General features: G+C 42.2%; 1 protein-coding gene across 3 annotated transcripts in view; it reads left to right on the top strand.

Annotated features, from left to right (window-relative positions):
- Nucleotides 1–15601, top strand: part of DRC8 (dynein regulatory complex subunit 8) — a 74885-nt gene that overhangs the window by 15309 nt on the left and 43975 nt on the right. For 2 of the 3 annotated variants that reach the window (XM_084793190.1, XM_084793189.1), the window contains exon 2: nucleotides 14902–14986. The exons of the other annotated variant lie outside the window; for it this stretch is intronic. In XM_084793190.1, coding sequence (XP_084649316.1) covers nucleotides 14902–14986 — 85 coding nt within the window. The remainder of the gene's footprint in view (nucleotides 1–14901; nucleotides 14987–15601) is intronic. 3 annotated transcript variants of the gene reach the window in all.

Below are 15601 nucleotides of genomic sequence, written 5' to 3'. Positions count from 1 at the left end.
ACTTGGGAGGCAGAGGCAGGCGGATCGCTGTGAGTTCGAGGCCAGCCTGGTCTACAAAGTGACTCCAGGACAGTCAAGGCTAACACAGAGAGACCTTGTCTCAAAAAAAAAAAAAAAAAAAAAAAGAGTTCTGGCTTCCTTTAGCCCACAGCTTGTCAGTCAAACAGGACTGATTCTGGTTAATGTGGAGGGAAAGAAGTTTATGGAAAGGTAGCAAGGAGCCTATAAAATCAACAGAAAACCACAGAACCAGCTTGGATGAGAACAAAAGAGGCCTAGCATGTACCACAACTGATAGCATGCTGCCAGGACAGAACCGTTGTCCCTGGACTACTGCCAGATAATTCCTACTGTTACTGCCTTTATCATTCCCGCAAATAATCTTATCTCTACATTTTAAAATTATCTTGTTTTTGAGACAAAGTCTCACTATGTAGCTCTGACTACTCTAGAGTTCCTTATGTTATCAGGTTGGTCCTGAGCTCACGGAGATCTTCCTGCTTTTGCCTCCCAAGTTCTGAGATAAAAGACCTGGGCTACCACATCCAGCTAAAATGATCGCTTGTTTGTTCATTTATTTGTTTTCAAGACACGGTTTCTCTGCATAGCCCTGGCTGTCCGGCACAAAAACACCTGCCCTGCCGCCCAGGTCCTACACTTCTTACAGTGGGAGGGCCGTTTACTTTTGTTTTTGTAGTCCTGAGGATGGAGCCAGCACTAGGCCAGGGCTGTAGCGCAGAGCCTTATCTCTACCCCTACCTTCCCAATGTTATGTTAGTGGTATGGTTTCCAGACTTGGCTGCTCATCAGAATCTGCCCCCCCCCAGGAAGCTTGTGGAGAGAGATTCTGGGACCTCACTCACAGCCATCGAACCAGAATTCTGTCTCAGGAGCAGAGATGCTAAATATCTGAACTTCACTCCTGGCTTTCTTACATTACTGGTCCAGTACAGGGAGCTTCCCTGTCTGTTGTTATCTTTAGCCTGTAGCGCTAGCTAGGCGGTTTCCGAAGGCTGGAGAGTAGTGTAATCAAATGGACATTTTATGCACAACTCTTGAGCAGCAAACCAAGAGAGGAGAAAGGATGGTAACTGATTTCCTTCTTTTTGTTTTTTGATACAGGGTTTCTCTGTGTAGCCTTGGCTGTCCTGGACTTTCTTTGTAGAGCAGGCTGACCTTGAACTCACAGTGATCCTCCTGCCTCTGCCTCCTAAGTGCTGGGATTAAAGGTATGTACCACCACACCCGGCAACTAATTTCTTTTTTTCTTTTTTTTTCTTTTTTTTTTCCGAAACAAGGTCTCTCTGTGTAGCCTTGGCTGTCCTGGACTTGCTTTATAGACTAGGCTGGCCTTGAACTCACAGCGATCTGCCTGCCTCTGCCTCCCAAGTGCTGGGATTAAAGGCGTGCGCCACCACGCTTGGCTACAACTAATTTCTTTTTGCCCTCAAAAATTCTTGAATCATTTGATTTTTCTTCTTTTGTTAGTAACCTTTCAATTGTGTGAGTTCTTTTTCCTAGCTAATTTCATTAGAGAAACACTTGTATTCAATTCCGGGTTTCAATCAGCTCAAGGAATACTACTTTTCATTTTCATCATTGCCGCCTTACCCTTCCAGTTTAGCGCTCTGGTCCATTATCTTGCTTTCACACAATAAATACTCTTTAGAAGTTATTTGCAAGCAGAATCCTTTCTCAGATTTTGATTTAAAATGAAGATACCTGGGCTCTTTTTCTTTTTCAACACTTAATTATTCATACCATAAACTTTACTGAACCCTAAGCAGCCTCCGTGGGTCAGTTTTTTGCTAGGGCCTGGGGAAACAGCAGGAGGTGAGCAGGTGAGGCTTCCAGTATAACTGACCTTGCAGCCCAATGCGGAGGAAGGCAAGCAGTTCCACTGTGAGCTGGGGACACAGGGCGCAGTAGGGATGCATTTGTCACCTCTCTCTTCACTGTTCTCAGCATCTCTTTGTCTTCAACTTTGCCCCTTCCAGCTGAGTTACCATCTTGAGCAGTTAGGTGCTCAATAAGTATTTTCCCCAAATTTATTTTTATGTGTATTGGTGTTTTCCCTGCATGTGTGTCTGTGTGAGGGTATTGGATTTCCTGGAACTGGAGCCACAGACAGCTGTGAGCTGCCATGTTGGTGCTGGAAATTGAACCTTGATCCTTTGGAAGAGCAGCCAGTACTCTTAACTGCTGAGCTATCTATCCAGCCCTAGCTCAATGAATAATTTAAAAAAAATTATATTTGTGCCAGGCGGTGGTGGTGCACGCCTTTAATCCCAGCACTCAGGAGGCAGAGGCAGGCGGATCACTGTGAGTTCAAGGCCAACCTAGTCTACAAAGTGAGTCTAGGACAGCCAAGGCTACACAGAGAAACATTGTCTCAAAAAACAAAACAAAACAATTTATATTTGTGCTGGGCTGGAGAGATGGCTCATTGGTTAAAAGTGCATATTGTTTTTGCACAGGATATGAGTTTGGTTCTCAGCACCCATGTTGGGCAGCTCACATCTGTCTATAACTCCGTCACCAGGGCAACTGCAACTTTCCTGGCTCCCACAGGCACATTTGTACACACGTAAATAAAAATACCAAAGTAAATCTTAACTATACATGCCAGGTCTGGTGGCACACATCTTTAGTCTTAGTACTTAGGAGGCAGAGGCAGGCAGGTCTCTGTGAGTTCAAATCCAGCTTGGTCTACATAGTGAATTCCAGCCTAGCCAAGGCTATGTAGTAAGACTGTGTTTCAAAAAGCAAGCAAACAGCCAGGTGGCGGCGGCACACACCTTTAATTCCAGCACTTGGGAGGCAGAGGCAGGTGGATTTCTGAGTTTGAGGCCAGCCTGGTCTACAGAGTGAGTTTCAGGGCAGCCAGGGCTACACAGATAAACCCTGTATCCCCCGCCTCCAAAAGCAAGCAAGCAAACAAAACCCAAATAATATATATATTCACATTAAAATATGATGATGATGGTGGTGGCAGCAGTGGCGGCGTGTGAACAATGTGCGTGGGCAGGTGCCCACGGGGGCCAGATGAGGGTGTCAGATCCTTTGGAGTTGTAGTTGCAGGCAGTTCTGCTGTACTTGTTGTGGGTGCTGGGAACTGAACTTGGGTCCTCTGGAAGAGCAGCAAGTGTCCTTAGCTGCTGAGCCATCTCTCCAGCCCCTCAGTAAATCTCTGTATTTGGTGTCCATATTTGGGGTCCATCCACAGATACCCACAAACTCTTCAGCTTGTAGATAAACTCCAGCTTCCTTCCTGTGGCTGACTAAAAAGCTCAAGCTTGCCTGCATGTTGCTGGGATTCTGTCTTCTAACTACATCTTATTAGACGGACATTCGAGAGCAAACCACAGAACTGTTCCTCACGCCTTTTAGTTCTTTTTCTCTGAATTTGTGTTGTAAATTCTTCTCTTGCTCTTTCTTTCCTTCTCTCTCTCCTTTCTTTTTTCTTTCTTGGTGGTGCTGGGGAACAAATTCAAAGCCTCAACCATACTAGAAGCGCACTCTACCACTGAGCTACTTCCTTTCAAAAAATGCTTTAAATGATTTTGGAAAGAGAAAAAAATGTTTAAGTTAATACAAAGGACAATCTTCTAAAATGCACATGTAAGAATTAGTATATCGTAAATACTCAGAAGAATGCATGGGGAATGGAGAGTAACAAGGACTGAAAAATGTTCCTGCCTGTTAATGTTTAAAGATACTAAAATTCTTATTTTATCAAAATAGGTAACCCTTCTGGCAGTAAATAGCATACTAAGATGTATAAAATAGCCTGAAATGCTCTGTGTGATGCAGCAGTTATGCTAACTGGTGGTTCTGGCATTGCTTTAGCATCTGACCATTATATAACAGTGCTTATGTCCACATATGGTTCTTCCACCTTTGGAAATGGGCATTTTATTTAAAGTAATATTTACTAGAACATTTGCTGAACATGCCATTTGTCCAAAAATAAATAAATAATTTTTAATATTGTTCTTCAAGCTCAGAAAAATGCATAGAATTTATAGAAAACTATAGTTTTAACTTTATTTAATTTTATTTCATCAATTTAATACTTCTGGAATTAAATTAGATATAATCATGAATTAAATAGGTATACTTCCATTATTAACCAATCATGCTCTCATATACAGCAAAGTTATAGCAAGAAGTTGGTTATTTCTGGAGCAAACCTATGAATCATGGCATTATTTATTGACATGACTGATGAATCAAGTTAAAATGAGACTTTGTGGGCTGGGAGATAGCTGTCAGTAAAATGCTTGAAGGGACCAGAATGTGATTCCCAGGATCTAAAAATTTAAAAAGCCAGATATCAGCCAGGTGGTGGTGGCATAGGCCTTTAATCCCAGCACTCGGGAGGTAGAGGCAGGTGGATGGCTGTGAGTTCGAGGCCAGCCTGCTCTACAAAGCAAGTCCAGGACTGTCAAGGCTACACAGAGAAACCCTGTCTTGGGAAAAAAAAATCAAAAACCAAAAACCAAAACCAAAACCAAAACAAACCAAACAAAACCAGGCATCTTGGCATAGGCTTGTAATCCTAGCACTGGGAGTGGGGTTGTGGGGCAAAGAGAGGTGGGTCCCTGGGGCTCACTGACAGCTAGCCTAGTCTGCTTCTTGCGTCCCATGACAGTCGGAGACTCTGTTCTAGAAGAAAATAGATTGTACCTGGGTGTGAGTGCAGGTACAGAGGAGCTGAGGTCATAGGTGGTTGTGAGCCACCTGATGTGGGTGTTAGGAGCTGAACTCAGGTCTGCTGGAAGAGCAGCATGTGTCCTTAACCACTGAGCCGTCCCTCCAGCCCCTTTGTTAGGCTGTTCTTTTTTGTCTTTTGTTTTTCTTTTTTTAGTTTTTTTTTTTTTTTTTTTTTTTGAGAGAGATTCTCTATGTAACCCTGGTTGTCCTAGACTTGCTTTTGTAGACCAGGCACGCCTTGAACTCACAGTGATCCACCTGCCTCTGCCTCCCAAGTGCTGGGATTAAAGGTGTGTGCCACTACTGCCCGGCTTCTGTTAGGCTGTTCTATAGAAGATTTTTACCCATGGCTAATATTCTTAGCCTTGTTGCAATTGTTAACACAGCATAGAAGGGCATGCAATAATGGCAACATGTTTAGCTAGTACTTAGAATGCTTAAACTGTCCTGTACTAATGCTTTTTACATTTGTTTGGGGAGTGGGGCATGGAGCTCTTAGGGAATGCCTTGCTGGGGTTGTGCTTTCCTGAGGGTTCTGGGAACAGGTTGTCAAGCTCGGCCACAAGTCCTTCACCTGATGAGCCATCTCTCTGGCCCTATACCAATGCTGTTGAAAATGAATTCTACCGTTAAATTACTGCCGTGCATACAGATTTTCTTATCAGTCGTTAAGTAGCACTAAGAAAGAAACGTATTCTAGAGTTGAGAAGCTTTGGGCTCGTCCTAATATTTTAAAGCAACCATTATTTCACTTCAGAATTTTAAGCAAACATTTTCATATTGGAATCACTTGGAGGAGAAATAAATGTCTGGAAATTTACTCTTGGGCTGTTACAATATTACCAAAGAAAATGCTTTTTTTTCAAGGATATATAGATTTAATGCTTGCCAGTATGTATATTTCAACAATAAAATGGATTGCCTTCATTAAAATGTGAATTTTTCTAGAAGAAATTTGCATTAAGTAATTGGCATTTTTATTTTTAATTATTTAATTTTTTTGTGTAAAACATACTCTATTTATTAGAATAATAGGAATGCTTTCTTATATATTTGTAGTCTCTGAGAAACAAAGAATTGTTTTCCTCTTTTACTAATCTATAGTCTATCTGTCATTCAGTTTACCTCTTGAAGTGCCTAATTCAGTTAAAAAAATATTCACACATATATACAGCCATTAGCCATTAGTAACTTTTAAGACCTTTAGGAAATCACAATGGTTAATTCTTTTGAACTGTTATTTAACTTAGGCCCCTTTCAAGCCACCTCACTTTTTCTTTCTCTCTTTCTTTCTCTCTTTCTTTCTTTCTTTCTTTCTTTCTTTCTTTCTTTCTTTCTTTCTTTCTTTCTTTCTAAGACACTGTTTTCCTTGTAGTCCTGGCTGTCTTGGATTCTCTTTGTAGACCAGGCTGGCCTCTGACTCACAGAGATCCGCCTGCTTCTGCCTCCTGAGTGCTGGGATTAAAGGTGTGCGCCGCCATGCCTGGCCACCTCTCCCATTTCTAAGTGTACAATTCAGTGATATTAAATACATTCATAATGCTGTGCATTATTCTCCACTGTCCATTCCAGTACTGTTTCCTCGTTCCGCACTGATTGCCCATTTCTTTCTTTTTCATCTCTTGGCAACCATTATTATTTCTTATGTCTTATGTGTTTGATAGACCTCGTTTAAGTCAAGTTATACAGTATTTGCCCTTTTGTATCATCACTAAGTGCAATGATCTTCAAGGTTCAAAGTCCCCTCCCTTTTTAAGACTGAATAATATTTCATTGTTATGTTTGTGCCGCATTCTGTTTATCCATTTGACGTGAGCACTTGGATTGATTTTTGTCTTTTGACTGTTGGAAATTCTAATCCCTGATTTTGAGTCATAATTGTTGGAGCAATAGAAGTTTTTAAATTTTTGAAAGAGGGAGGGGGAACAGGAAGATACAAATGAGAGGATAAAAATTTAGATGTAATCTGAAAAAAATTTTGAGGAGTTGCCATATTGTTTTATTTATAGCATCTGTACCATTTTATATTCCCAGAAGCAATTCACAAGGATTTTTAAATTTTCTACATCTACGTAGTCTATGTTATTTATCTGTGCTTCTATAACAAAATATTGACAACATTATAAAGAACTGGAATTTATTTCCTGAAAGGTCCAGGGATTGGGAAGTTTGTGATCAAATCACCAGCATGTGACAAGAGCCTTCTGGCTGTGCAGTCCATGATAGACAACAAGCAGGAAGGCAGGAGAAAGAGGACAGCAGAGGAAAAGAGGAGAGGACAGAAGCTAGGAGAAGGAGGCTGTCTTATGGTCCCTCTTGCTGTGGTGAAACACCATGATCAAAAGCAACGTGGGGAGGAAAGAGTTTATTTCGCCTTATATATCCCAGTCACAGTCTATTTTGAAGGGAAGTCAGGACAGGCACTCAAACAGGGCCAGGACCCTGGAGGCAGGAGCTGATGCCGAGGCCCTGGAAAGGGTGCCTCTGACTAGTTTCTTCTTTATGGCTTCCTCAGCCTGCTTTCTTATAGAACCCAGGACCTCTGGAGCGCCACCTCCCATAGAGATCTGGGCCCTCTTACTTCATCATCAATCAAGAAAATGTCCCTCGAGCTTGCCCAAGGCCAGTCTGGTGGGGGCATTTTCTCAGTTGAAGCTCCCCTTTCACAAATGACTCTAGTTTGTGTCAAGTTGATATAAAACTAGCCAACTCAATTGATCCCTTGTTAACCTGACATGAAAACACGTCACCACTCAATCTTTCCCTTCCCATGTGTCCTTAAGATGGCACGTTAATATTAGTTTCACAATATAAAACCGTTCAACTTTTAAAGTTCTAGTCTTTAAAAAATTGAAATAGCCAGGCAGTGGTGGCACATGCCTTTAATCCCAGCACGCGGGAGGCAAAGGCAGGTAGATCACGGTGAGTTCGAGGCCAGCCTGGTCTACAAAGTGAGTCCAGGACAGCCACGGCTGTACGGAGAAACCCTGTCTCGGGAAAAAACCAACAACAAAACACCCCCCCCCCAAAAAAACAAAAAATATTAAGTCTCTTTAAAAAATGGGAAACAGTCTCTGCACTGCAGCTGGGGCTACACCTTCACCAATGGCCCCTGCTGGCCAGACTTAGCTGCTCTCCACGACTCCTTCATGCTTTGTGTGTTTATGGAGCCAGGGTTTCTCTGTGTAGTGTTGGCTGTCCTAGAACCAGCTCTGTAGAGCAGGCTGGCCTGGTACTCTTGAGATCTGTCTGTCTTTGCCTCTCTGAGTACTGGGATTAGAGATGTGTGCTACAACTGCCTGGCAGTGTTGTGAGTTCAGGAATAGCTGCACACTGACCGTTCAAACACCAGACTCAGACTGATGGAAGTTTATTGAACTCTGAACAAAACTGACTGGTTAGGGCCACAGGCTGGATTTGGGAATCTGTTTCTTTTCTTTTTTGCTTTGTTGTTTATTTGTTTGTTTTTGAGACAGAGGTAAAGGCATGTGCCACCATGCCCAGCTTTCTTTTTGGTTTTTTGAGACAGGTTTTCTCTGTGTAACAGCCCTGGCAGTCCTGGACTCACTTTGTAGACGAGGCTGGCTTCAAACTCACAGAAACTAGCCTGCCTCTGTCTCCTGAGTGCTGAGATTAAGGGTGTGAGCCACCACTGCCTGGCTCAAAGGTCCTGACTCTTAGTACTGTAGCAGTAGCAGCTAAAATCCAACATACGTTTTAGAGAAGACATGTGCTCAAACATAGTACCTTGTTTTTTATGTAATAGGCATCCTAACTGACATGAAGTGCAATTTCACTATGCCTCTGATTAATTAGCCTTTCCCCAAACTAACAGGGTAAAGCACTCTGCATGCGCTGATTAGTTATTTGTGTTACTATTATCTTTAGAAATATTTACTCAAGTCCATTGCCTATTTTAAAATCAGGATATTTTCATGTTGAATTGTAAGAGTTTTAAAAATGTGTTTGAGAATTCCGGCATGGTGGTGCATAGCCGTGATCCCAGCATGTGGGAGGCTGTCCTGGGCTCCACAGTGAGTTTGAGGGCAGCCTGGTTTCAAACTCTGTCTTAAAAATAAATTAAAAAAACATAAATAAAAATAAATATATATGCTAGAGACAGGCTGGGGCCTAGTTCATAAAGTCCTTCATGTGTCCAGTAAAGAAGCTTGCTGTTTCTCAGGATGGGGGCTGGGCGGGGTGGGTGGATGACACCATTGAAGAACTAGAAAGCAGAAGTCATGAGATTAAATGTCTATTTCAGAAAGATCATCCTTGTGCTGGCGCTATAGCTCAGTGGTAGAATGCTTACCTAGCTTGCATAAGGCTCCAGATTCTAGCTCCCTCACTGGATATACAAAGAAAAAAAAAATCAAGTAGAAAGGAATGAAAAATCACCCAAGCAAAATGGGACCTTGGTTTGAACAGCGGAATGGGAAAAGAAACTAACAGCAGGAAGTGGCCAGTTAGAAGTGATTAGAAGTGATGAGCCTCTGAACACCAGCCCTGTCAGTACAGCTGGAAGGGAATGGGCGACATAGTGCAGGAGATTTAGTACATGGAATAAGAAGCCATTCATTGTCAAACAGAACTTCAGACATGGCTTCTAGTAAACTGAATGAGTCAGAATGATAAATGTGAGGGAGGTGGGGCCGGGGAGATGGGTGGAATCAGGAATCACGTGACCACAATTCAAATTGGTAGGTGGCATTCCCTGAAGGGATGGACTTTAATGGATCAGTAATTGAAAAGGAAGCTATCAGTCAAGCCAGATTATAGGGAACATTACACAAACTAGTGTATAGTGCAGTCTCGCCAGCAATATTACTTCATAGGTCTGGGAAGGAGTGGGAACGATAGAGAGACTATTGAAAAATATACATATATACACATTAAATGGAGTACATAAACTTTCATGAAATTTTAGGTTGAAGGAAGTAGCAAAGACATTTAAGGACAGATGGAAACATTTGAATATGGGATAGACACTAGATGACTATAGCGAATTTGGTTATTTTTTGAGGACATTAAAATAGCATTGAGATTGTATAGGAGATTGCCCTTATTTTTAGAAGATGCATGTTGAAGTATTCAGGGGTAAAGTTTTATTGTGCCTGCCATTACATAGAATGGAAGGAGAACAGAAAAACAAACAAACAAACCGGCAGTCTTAACAGTACTTCAATCCAGATGGTAGGCACAGGGCTGCTGACTAAGCTTTCAACTTTCCTGTGTGTCTGAAAGTGCCTTAAGTGAAGAAATTGGAAAACACAAGCTATGAGCAGCAGGACCCGAGTAGCTCTGCAGAGCAGAATGTAGCTAGTGATTATTTGAGGAGTAGGATGGGCAAAAGGCAGCAGGTAAGCCTGACGTCTCTGACGTAGTTGATGCAGAGGAGAATGAAAACCTTGAAGGTGATTGATTACCTTGGGCCACAGATGGTTTATCACTCAAAACATAGCATGGAAAATAGTATTGTATAATATGCTGGAATAATACCGAGAAGAGCTTTTAGACATTAATAAGCAGTGCTGGAGATAACTTTTGTTTATCTTGCTTTGCATATGCTAGGCAAGCCTGTAACCACCGGGCTTCATCTCTTTGTATTTATTAATTAAATAATAATAATAATAATAATAACAACAATAATATTTTAATTATTATATTTTATGATGATGATGATGATGATGATGTATTCTGTGGTGTATGTATAGAGGCTAGAGAGACAACTCCAGGGAGTCAGTTCTCTCTCTTTCCACCATTAACATGGACTCCAGGGACTGAACTCAGCTTTTTTCAGGCTTTCATGGGAAGCACGTTTACCCACTGAGCTGTCTTACCAGCCCTCTTTAGTTTTTGAGACAAGGTCTCACAGTGTAGCTTGAATTCAAAAGCCTCCCCATTGGCCACAACATCTAAAATATTAACTTATTTTTACTTAAATTTTTTTTTGTGTGTGTGCTAGAAAGATGGCTCAGTGATTAAGAACATTTGCTGCTCTTTCAGAGGACCCGCGTTTGATTCCCAGTGCCTACCTTAGATAGTTCACAACCACCTGTAACTCTAGCTGCAGGGGTTAGAGACACTCTTCTGTACTCTGTGGTCACCTGGACTCATAAATGCACATGCCCACATACTTAATACAAATAAAATTATATTTTCAGTTGTTTTTCTAAGGTAAACCTTCACTGTATAGCAGAGGAGGACTGTGAACTCTTGATCTTTCAGCCTTTACCTCCTGGGCGCTGGGATATACATGTGTGCCGTTACCCATGGTTGAAATTCAATTTCTTCCCCTTGGGACAGGGCCTCACTGTGTAGCCCTGGCTGTCCTGGTTCGCTCTGTGAAGACCAGGCTGGTCTCAAACTCACAGAGATCCACCCAAGTGCTAGGATTAAAGGGGTGGGCCATGACATCTGGCTGGAGATTTAATTATTATTATTTTTTTTATTTTGGTTTTTCGAGACAGTTTCTCTGTGTGATAGTCCAGACTGGCCTGGAACTCATAGAGATCTCCCTGCCTCTGCCTCCCGAGTGCTGGGATTACAGGCATGTGCTACCACACCCAGCTGAGATTCAATTTTTGAAAAAAATTTCTGTACAAGTCTCTCAGTTTTTGATATTATTCCACTAATGAGAAACTTCACACAAAAATGTCAAGACATCTTTGAAACCATTAAAAATTTCAAGTATTTAAATTACAAAATATTTTATATAACTTAACTGACAAATATAACTTAATTTCTGGTAATATAAATGGTTTATTCATTATATTAATTACTTCACAATAATGCCAGGGGTGGGTGTGGTAACTCATGTCACCTGTAATCCTGGCAATCAGAAGAGGAGTTTGAGTTACCCACCTACTTGAGCCACATAGTGAGGACTTGTCTTAAAACTGAGTAAACAATGTCTCCTATCAAAATAATGGTAAAGATTTAATCTTTACACATGTACATGTTATCAGAGTGATAACACAGTGAGCTTGGCTGCTGTTCAAAGGGCATTGTAGCTACACAGGGCCAGAAAAGGTTGATATGTGTGTCCCTTGAGTGTCTGTTACTCCCTTGTAGAGCCACCAGCCCTTCAATCCCGACTGGCTGCACTTGAGGATGAATGCCAGCTCTTTGGGTTTCTGCAATATCAACCCATTTCTTCAGTAGTTCCCTGAATTCCTTTCCAGAGTGGCAACAGAGGGTTCTCCTTCAGTTTCTGGTGCTTATGACTAGTAGGAACTTCTGTAGGGCTTGGGAGGTAGCTCAGGTCCCTGATACCTACACTGTAAACCAGGTGTGCTGGCACATGCATGTACTCCTAGCACTCAGGATGTGGTAGAAGGAGGATCAGAAGTTCAAGGTCATCCTGCTCTATAGTCAGTTTGAAGTCTTCTGGGATACATGAGACCTTGTCTCAGTAACAGTACCTTTCTCGTATTCTGCATAACTTCCACCATTTTCTTTGTGTGCGTGTGTGTGTGTGTGTGTGTGTGTGTGTGTGTGTGTGTGTGTGCACACTCACACGTGTGCATGCACACAGAAGTCAACATCAGGTGTCTTGCTGAGTTGCTTTCTACTTTATGTTTTTGAGCTTGGAGCTCCCTGATTCAGCTGGGCTGGTGGTGAGCAAGCCCTAGGGGACTGTCTCTGTCTCCAGAGCACCAATCGCAAGCATTGCTGCCACGCTGAGCTTTTCTACGGTGCTGGGGATAGAACTCAGGTTTGTGTGCTTTTCACTTGGCTCTTTGCTGACTGAGCCATCTTTGCAGCCTCCTCTGCCACTGAATTCCAATGAAATGGGTGACAAATGCACAAAAATGAACTGGATTAGAGAATGTATTGTAATAATGAAAGTAACCTAAATATTCACAGGTAAGGGGTCTAACTAATCTTGGTAAAGACGTCCAGCTGAGTCCAAGCAGTCACAAAGACAGGCAATGTAGTCTCTTTTGAGAAGGAAGAATACTTTAGGTGAAAGATTAAAGAACAATACCAACAGTAATTAGATTTTTAGGTGATTTAAAGCTAATTTAAACTCGTCCATATTCTTTGCCCTGTGGTCTTTCCCTAAGGTGGGGGCAGGTCTGAGGTCTCATTCCATGTTTGGTGGTTTTCTATTCGGTATGAACTATGCGTGTACTTTATCCTCTTCCCTTCTGGGTGTCATATTGAATACACTGCGTCACAAACTTTGAGACTTGATTCCATGGCTGTCTCAGTATAAACATTTGAGAGCTGGTGATGCCCTCCTCTTTTGTGGGGGACCTAACTCTCATGTGTGCTAATCACTGAGCTGTATCTAGTTACCCCTTCTTCTACTCATCAAAGCCCTTTGAAGTCAGTCTCAGCCCGCCCTCCCCACTGCCCCCTCCTAATAGCAACTCTGTTAGCACATCTCAGTGACACTGCTTTCAGATTGTAACCAGAGTCCTGCCATTTCCTTCCATGTCCACTGGTCCCCTTCTGGGCTTAGCCAGTGTCCATATCTGAAAGAGATACTGCAGCCACCTCTGCACTGGTCTCTGTGACCACCTTTTCCTTCTCTACAGGTGACAAAGGTGAAAAGACTATCAGGTCACCATAAAGCCTAGAACCTTCCAGTGATTTCTCATAGCATTCAGACGAAAGTTCAAAATCCTTAAGGGAAGCTGGGCATGGTGGCGCACATCTTTAATCCCAGCACTCGGGAGGCAGAGGCAGGTGGATCATTGTGAGTTCAAGGCTAGCCTGGTCCATAAATTGAGTTTAGGACAGCCAAGGCTACACAGAGAGACCCTGTCTCGAAAAAACAACAACAACAAAAATCCTCAAGGGATTCAGCTTCACTCCCAACAGCTCACAACCTGCTGTCCTGCACTTTCTATCTCTCTGACTGAAAACTTTCTGGAGATGGTTACAGATTGGCTCTTCCTGTCTGCCAGCTGTGCCTGTCACCTTGTCATGGAGGTGGGCATTCTCATTGGGACTCTTCACATCTTTTACTATTGTCTTTTCTTTCTTTCTTTTTAAAAAATTTTCTTTTCAGTGTTTAAGGTCATGTAACTTACTGTATATGTCAGCAAATATGTAGACACTTATATATCTTCCCAATAAAAATAGTTGTAAGACAAGACCTTTTGTCTGTTTGGCTCCTTTCTATGGCCTTAAGTTTGTGGAGTGAGTGAGTTCTCAGTAATATTTACTGACTACTTCACTATTCTGTGGGAGCGAGCTTCAACCCACACTTTGTTAAAGCTCCCTGAAGATAAGCAGGTGGGTTCATATGCCTCTTGCCCACCCATGCCCTCCTCAAGAGCAGGCGAAGGTGAGGAGTAGGCCTGCTACTGACAAGGAGGTAGCGTTTGATGTCTTGTTGAACTAGGATGACACCCAAACTACAGTAGATAGAGGGTAGGCTGGAAGGTCTTCACTTAGATCTGGATTTTGGCTTTTTGTAGTATATGCAGTGTGCATTTAAGATCAAAATTAGGGGCTGCAGAAATTGCTCAGCAGGGAGATGCCTCAGTGACTGAAACGGCAAGAGGCAGTCCAAACAAGAGGCCCTGAGTTTGGATCCCCAGCAAACATAATAGCCAAGGGCCACAGCACATCTGTAATTCCAGCAATGGAGGGGCAGAGACAGGCAGATTCAGGGGACTTCTTGCCAGTCTGAAACAGTGAGCTCCAGGTTTTGTAAGAGAACTTGTCTCAAAAATAAGATTGGCAGAGCTAGAAGGTGATCCCCTGTAGTGACCCCCACCCCGCCCTGCCTGCATGAACGACACCCCTCACATATACAAGATGAAAATTCAAGTAAGCTTACTGTTGTACCTCAGGGAAAAAAATGTCTAATGTCATGACTTCCCCAGCATGAGGGACCATACCAGAAAAACCCCTCCTGTCCTTAACTTGCTTTTGGCATTTCCAGAGGGCATGGCATAAGATTTATAAAGAGACCAAGAGTGACTCACAAGTGACCAAGCTTCCTTATTCAGCTTTCTACTTTCTCCTGGCATACACCTGGAGTCTCAAGCATTGAGATTGAAGGCAGTTTGGTCTACATATGCAGAGAGTGAGACCTGTCTCAAAGCAGACAGACAGATGGTCAGACAAAACAAAGAAAACCCCCAAAAGATTTTTAGTTATGTTACTGAGAATTTTATTTTGGATTAATAATTAAAGTAATTTTGTTCACTTTGTCTTTTGCAGAGGTAACAGCGATAGAACTTCATAAGAAGATCAAAGATGCATTTGAAGTATTTGACCATGAAGGAAATAATACAGTAGATGTGAGGTTCGGAAATATTTATTATTGTTATAATTCTAAATTATGAATATAATTCATAAATAGAAGGGGAATTTTGCCCCCCCAACTTTACTTTGAGTTTATTGTGGTATTTAAAGTATTTATTTTCTTGTAGTCTGTGTTTTTGTCTTCTCCTGCCCTCTGGGTACATGCACACTTATGCACACACACAAACACACCACAGATTCTATACATATTACAGTCTATACACACACAGTTTTTTAAAGAAAGATTATAAGAAGTACATAGATATGTATTATTAAGACACATAACGAGGAATAGTTACGTTTAAAGACTGATGGGCTAAACAGAGCATGGGAAATGGAGAGACATAACGGATGTTGGCAGGTTTGGAGTGGAGTACAGGTGGTGGTGTACACCTGTAGTGCAGCACTCAGGCACGAATGCCGGGAAGATGATGAATTTGAAGCCAGCCTTGGCTATGCAGGGAGACTAGCATGGGGGGTGCGGTGGGGAAGGCAGAGGAAATCACACGGGAGTCTAATAGAAACTGTGGGATCTGTGCCATGTACAGCATGGGAAAGCCAGCAATCCATTCTCCCAGGAGGCCAGGCAAAATGAGGCTTAATTCACGAGTTCATA

This window comes from Acomys minous (genome assembly GCF_964271855.1).
Source record: "Acomys minous genome assembly, chromosome: 1".
NCBI lineage: Eukaryota > Metazoa > Chordata > Mammalia > Rodentia > Muridae > Acomys > Acomys minous.
The sequence above is the reverse complement of the archived record's forward strand: the minus strand, read 5'-3'. Positions and strand labels throughout refer to the sequence as shown.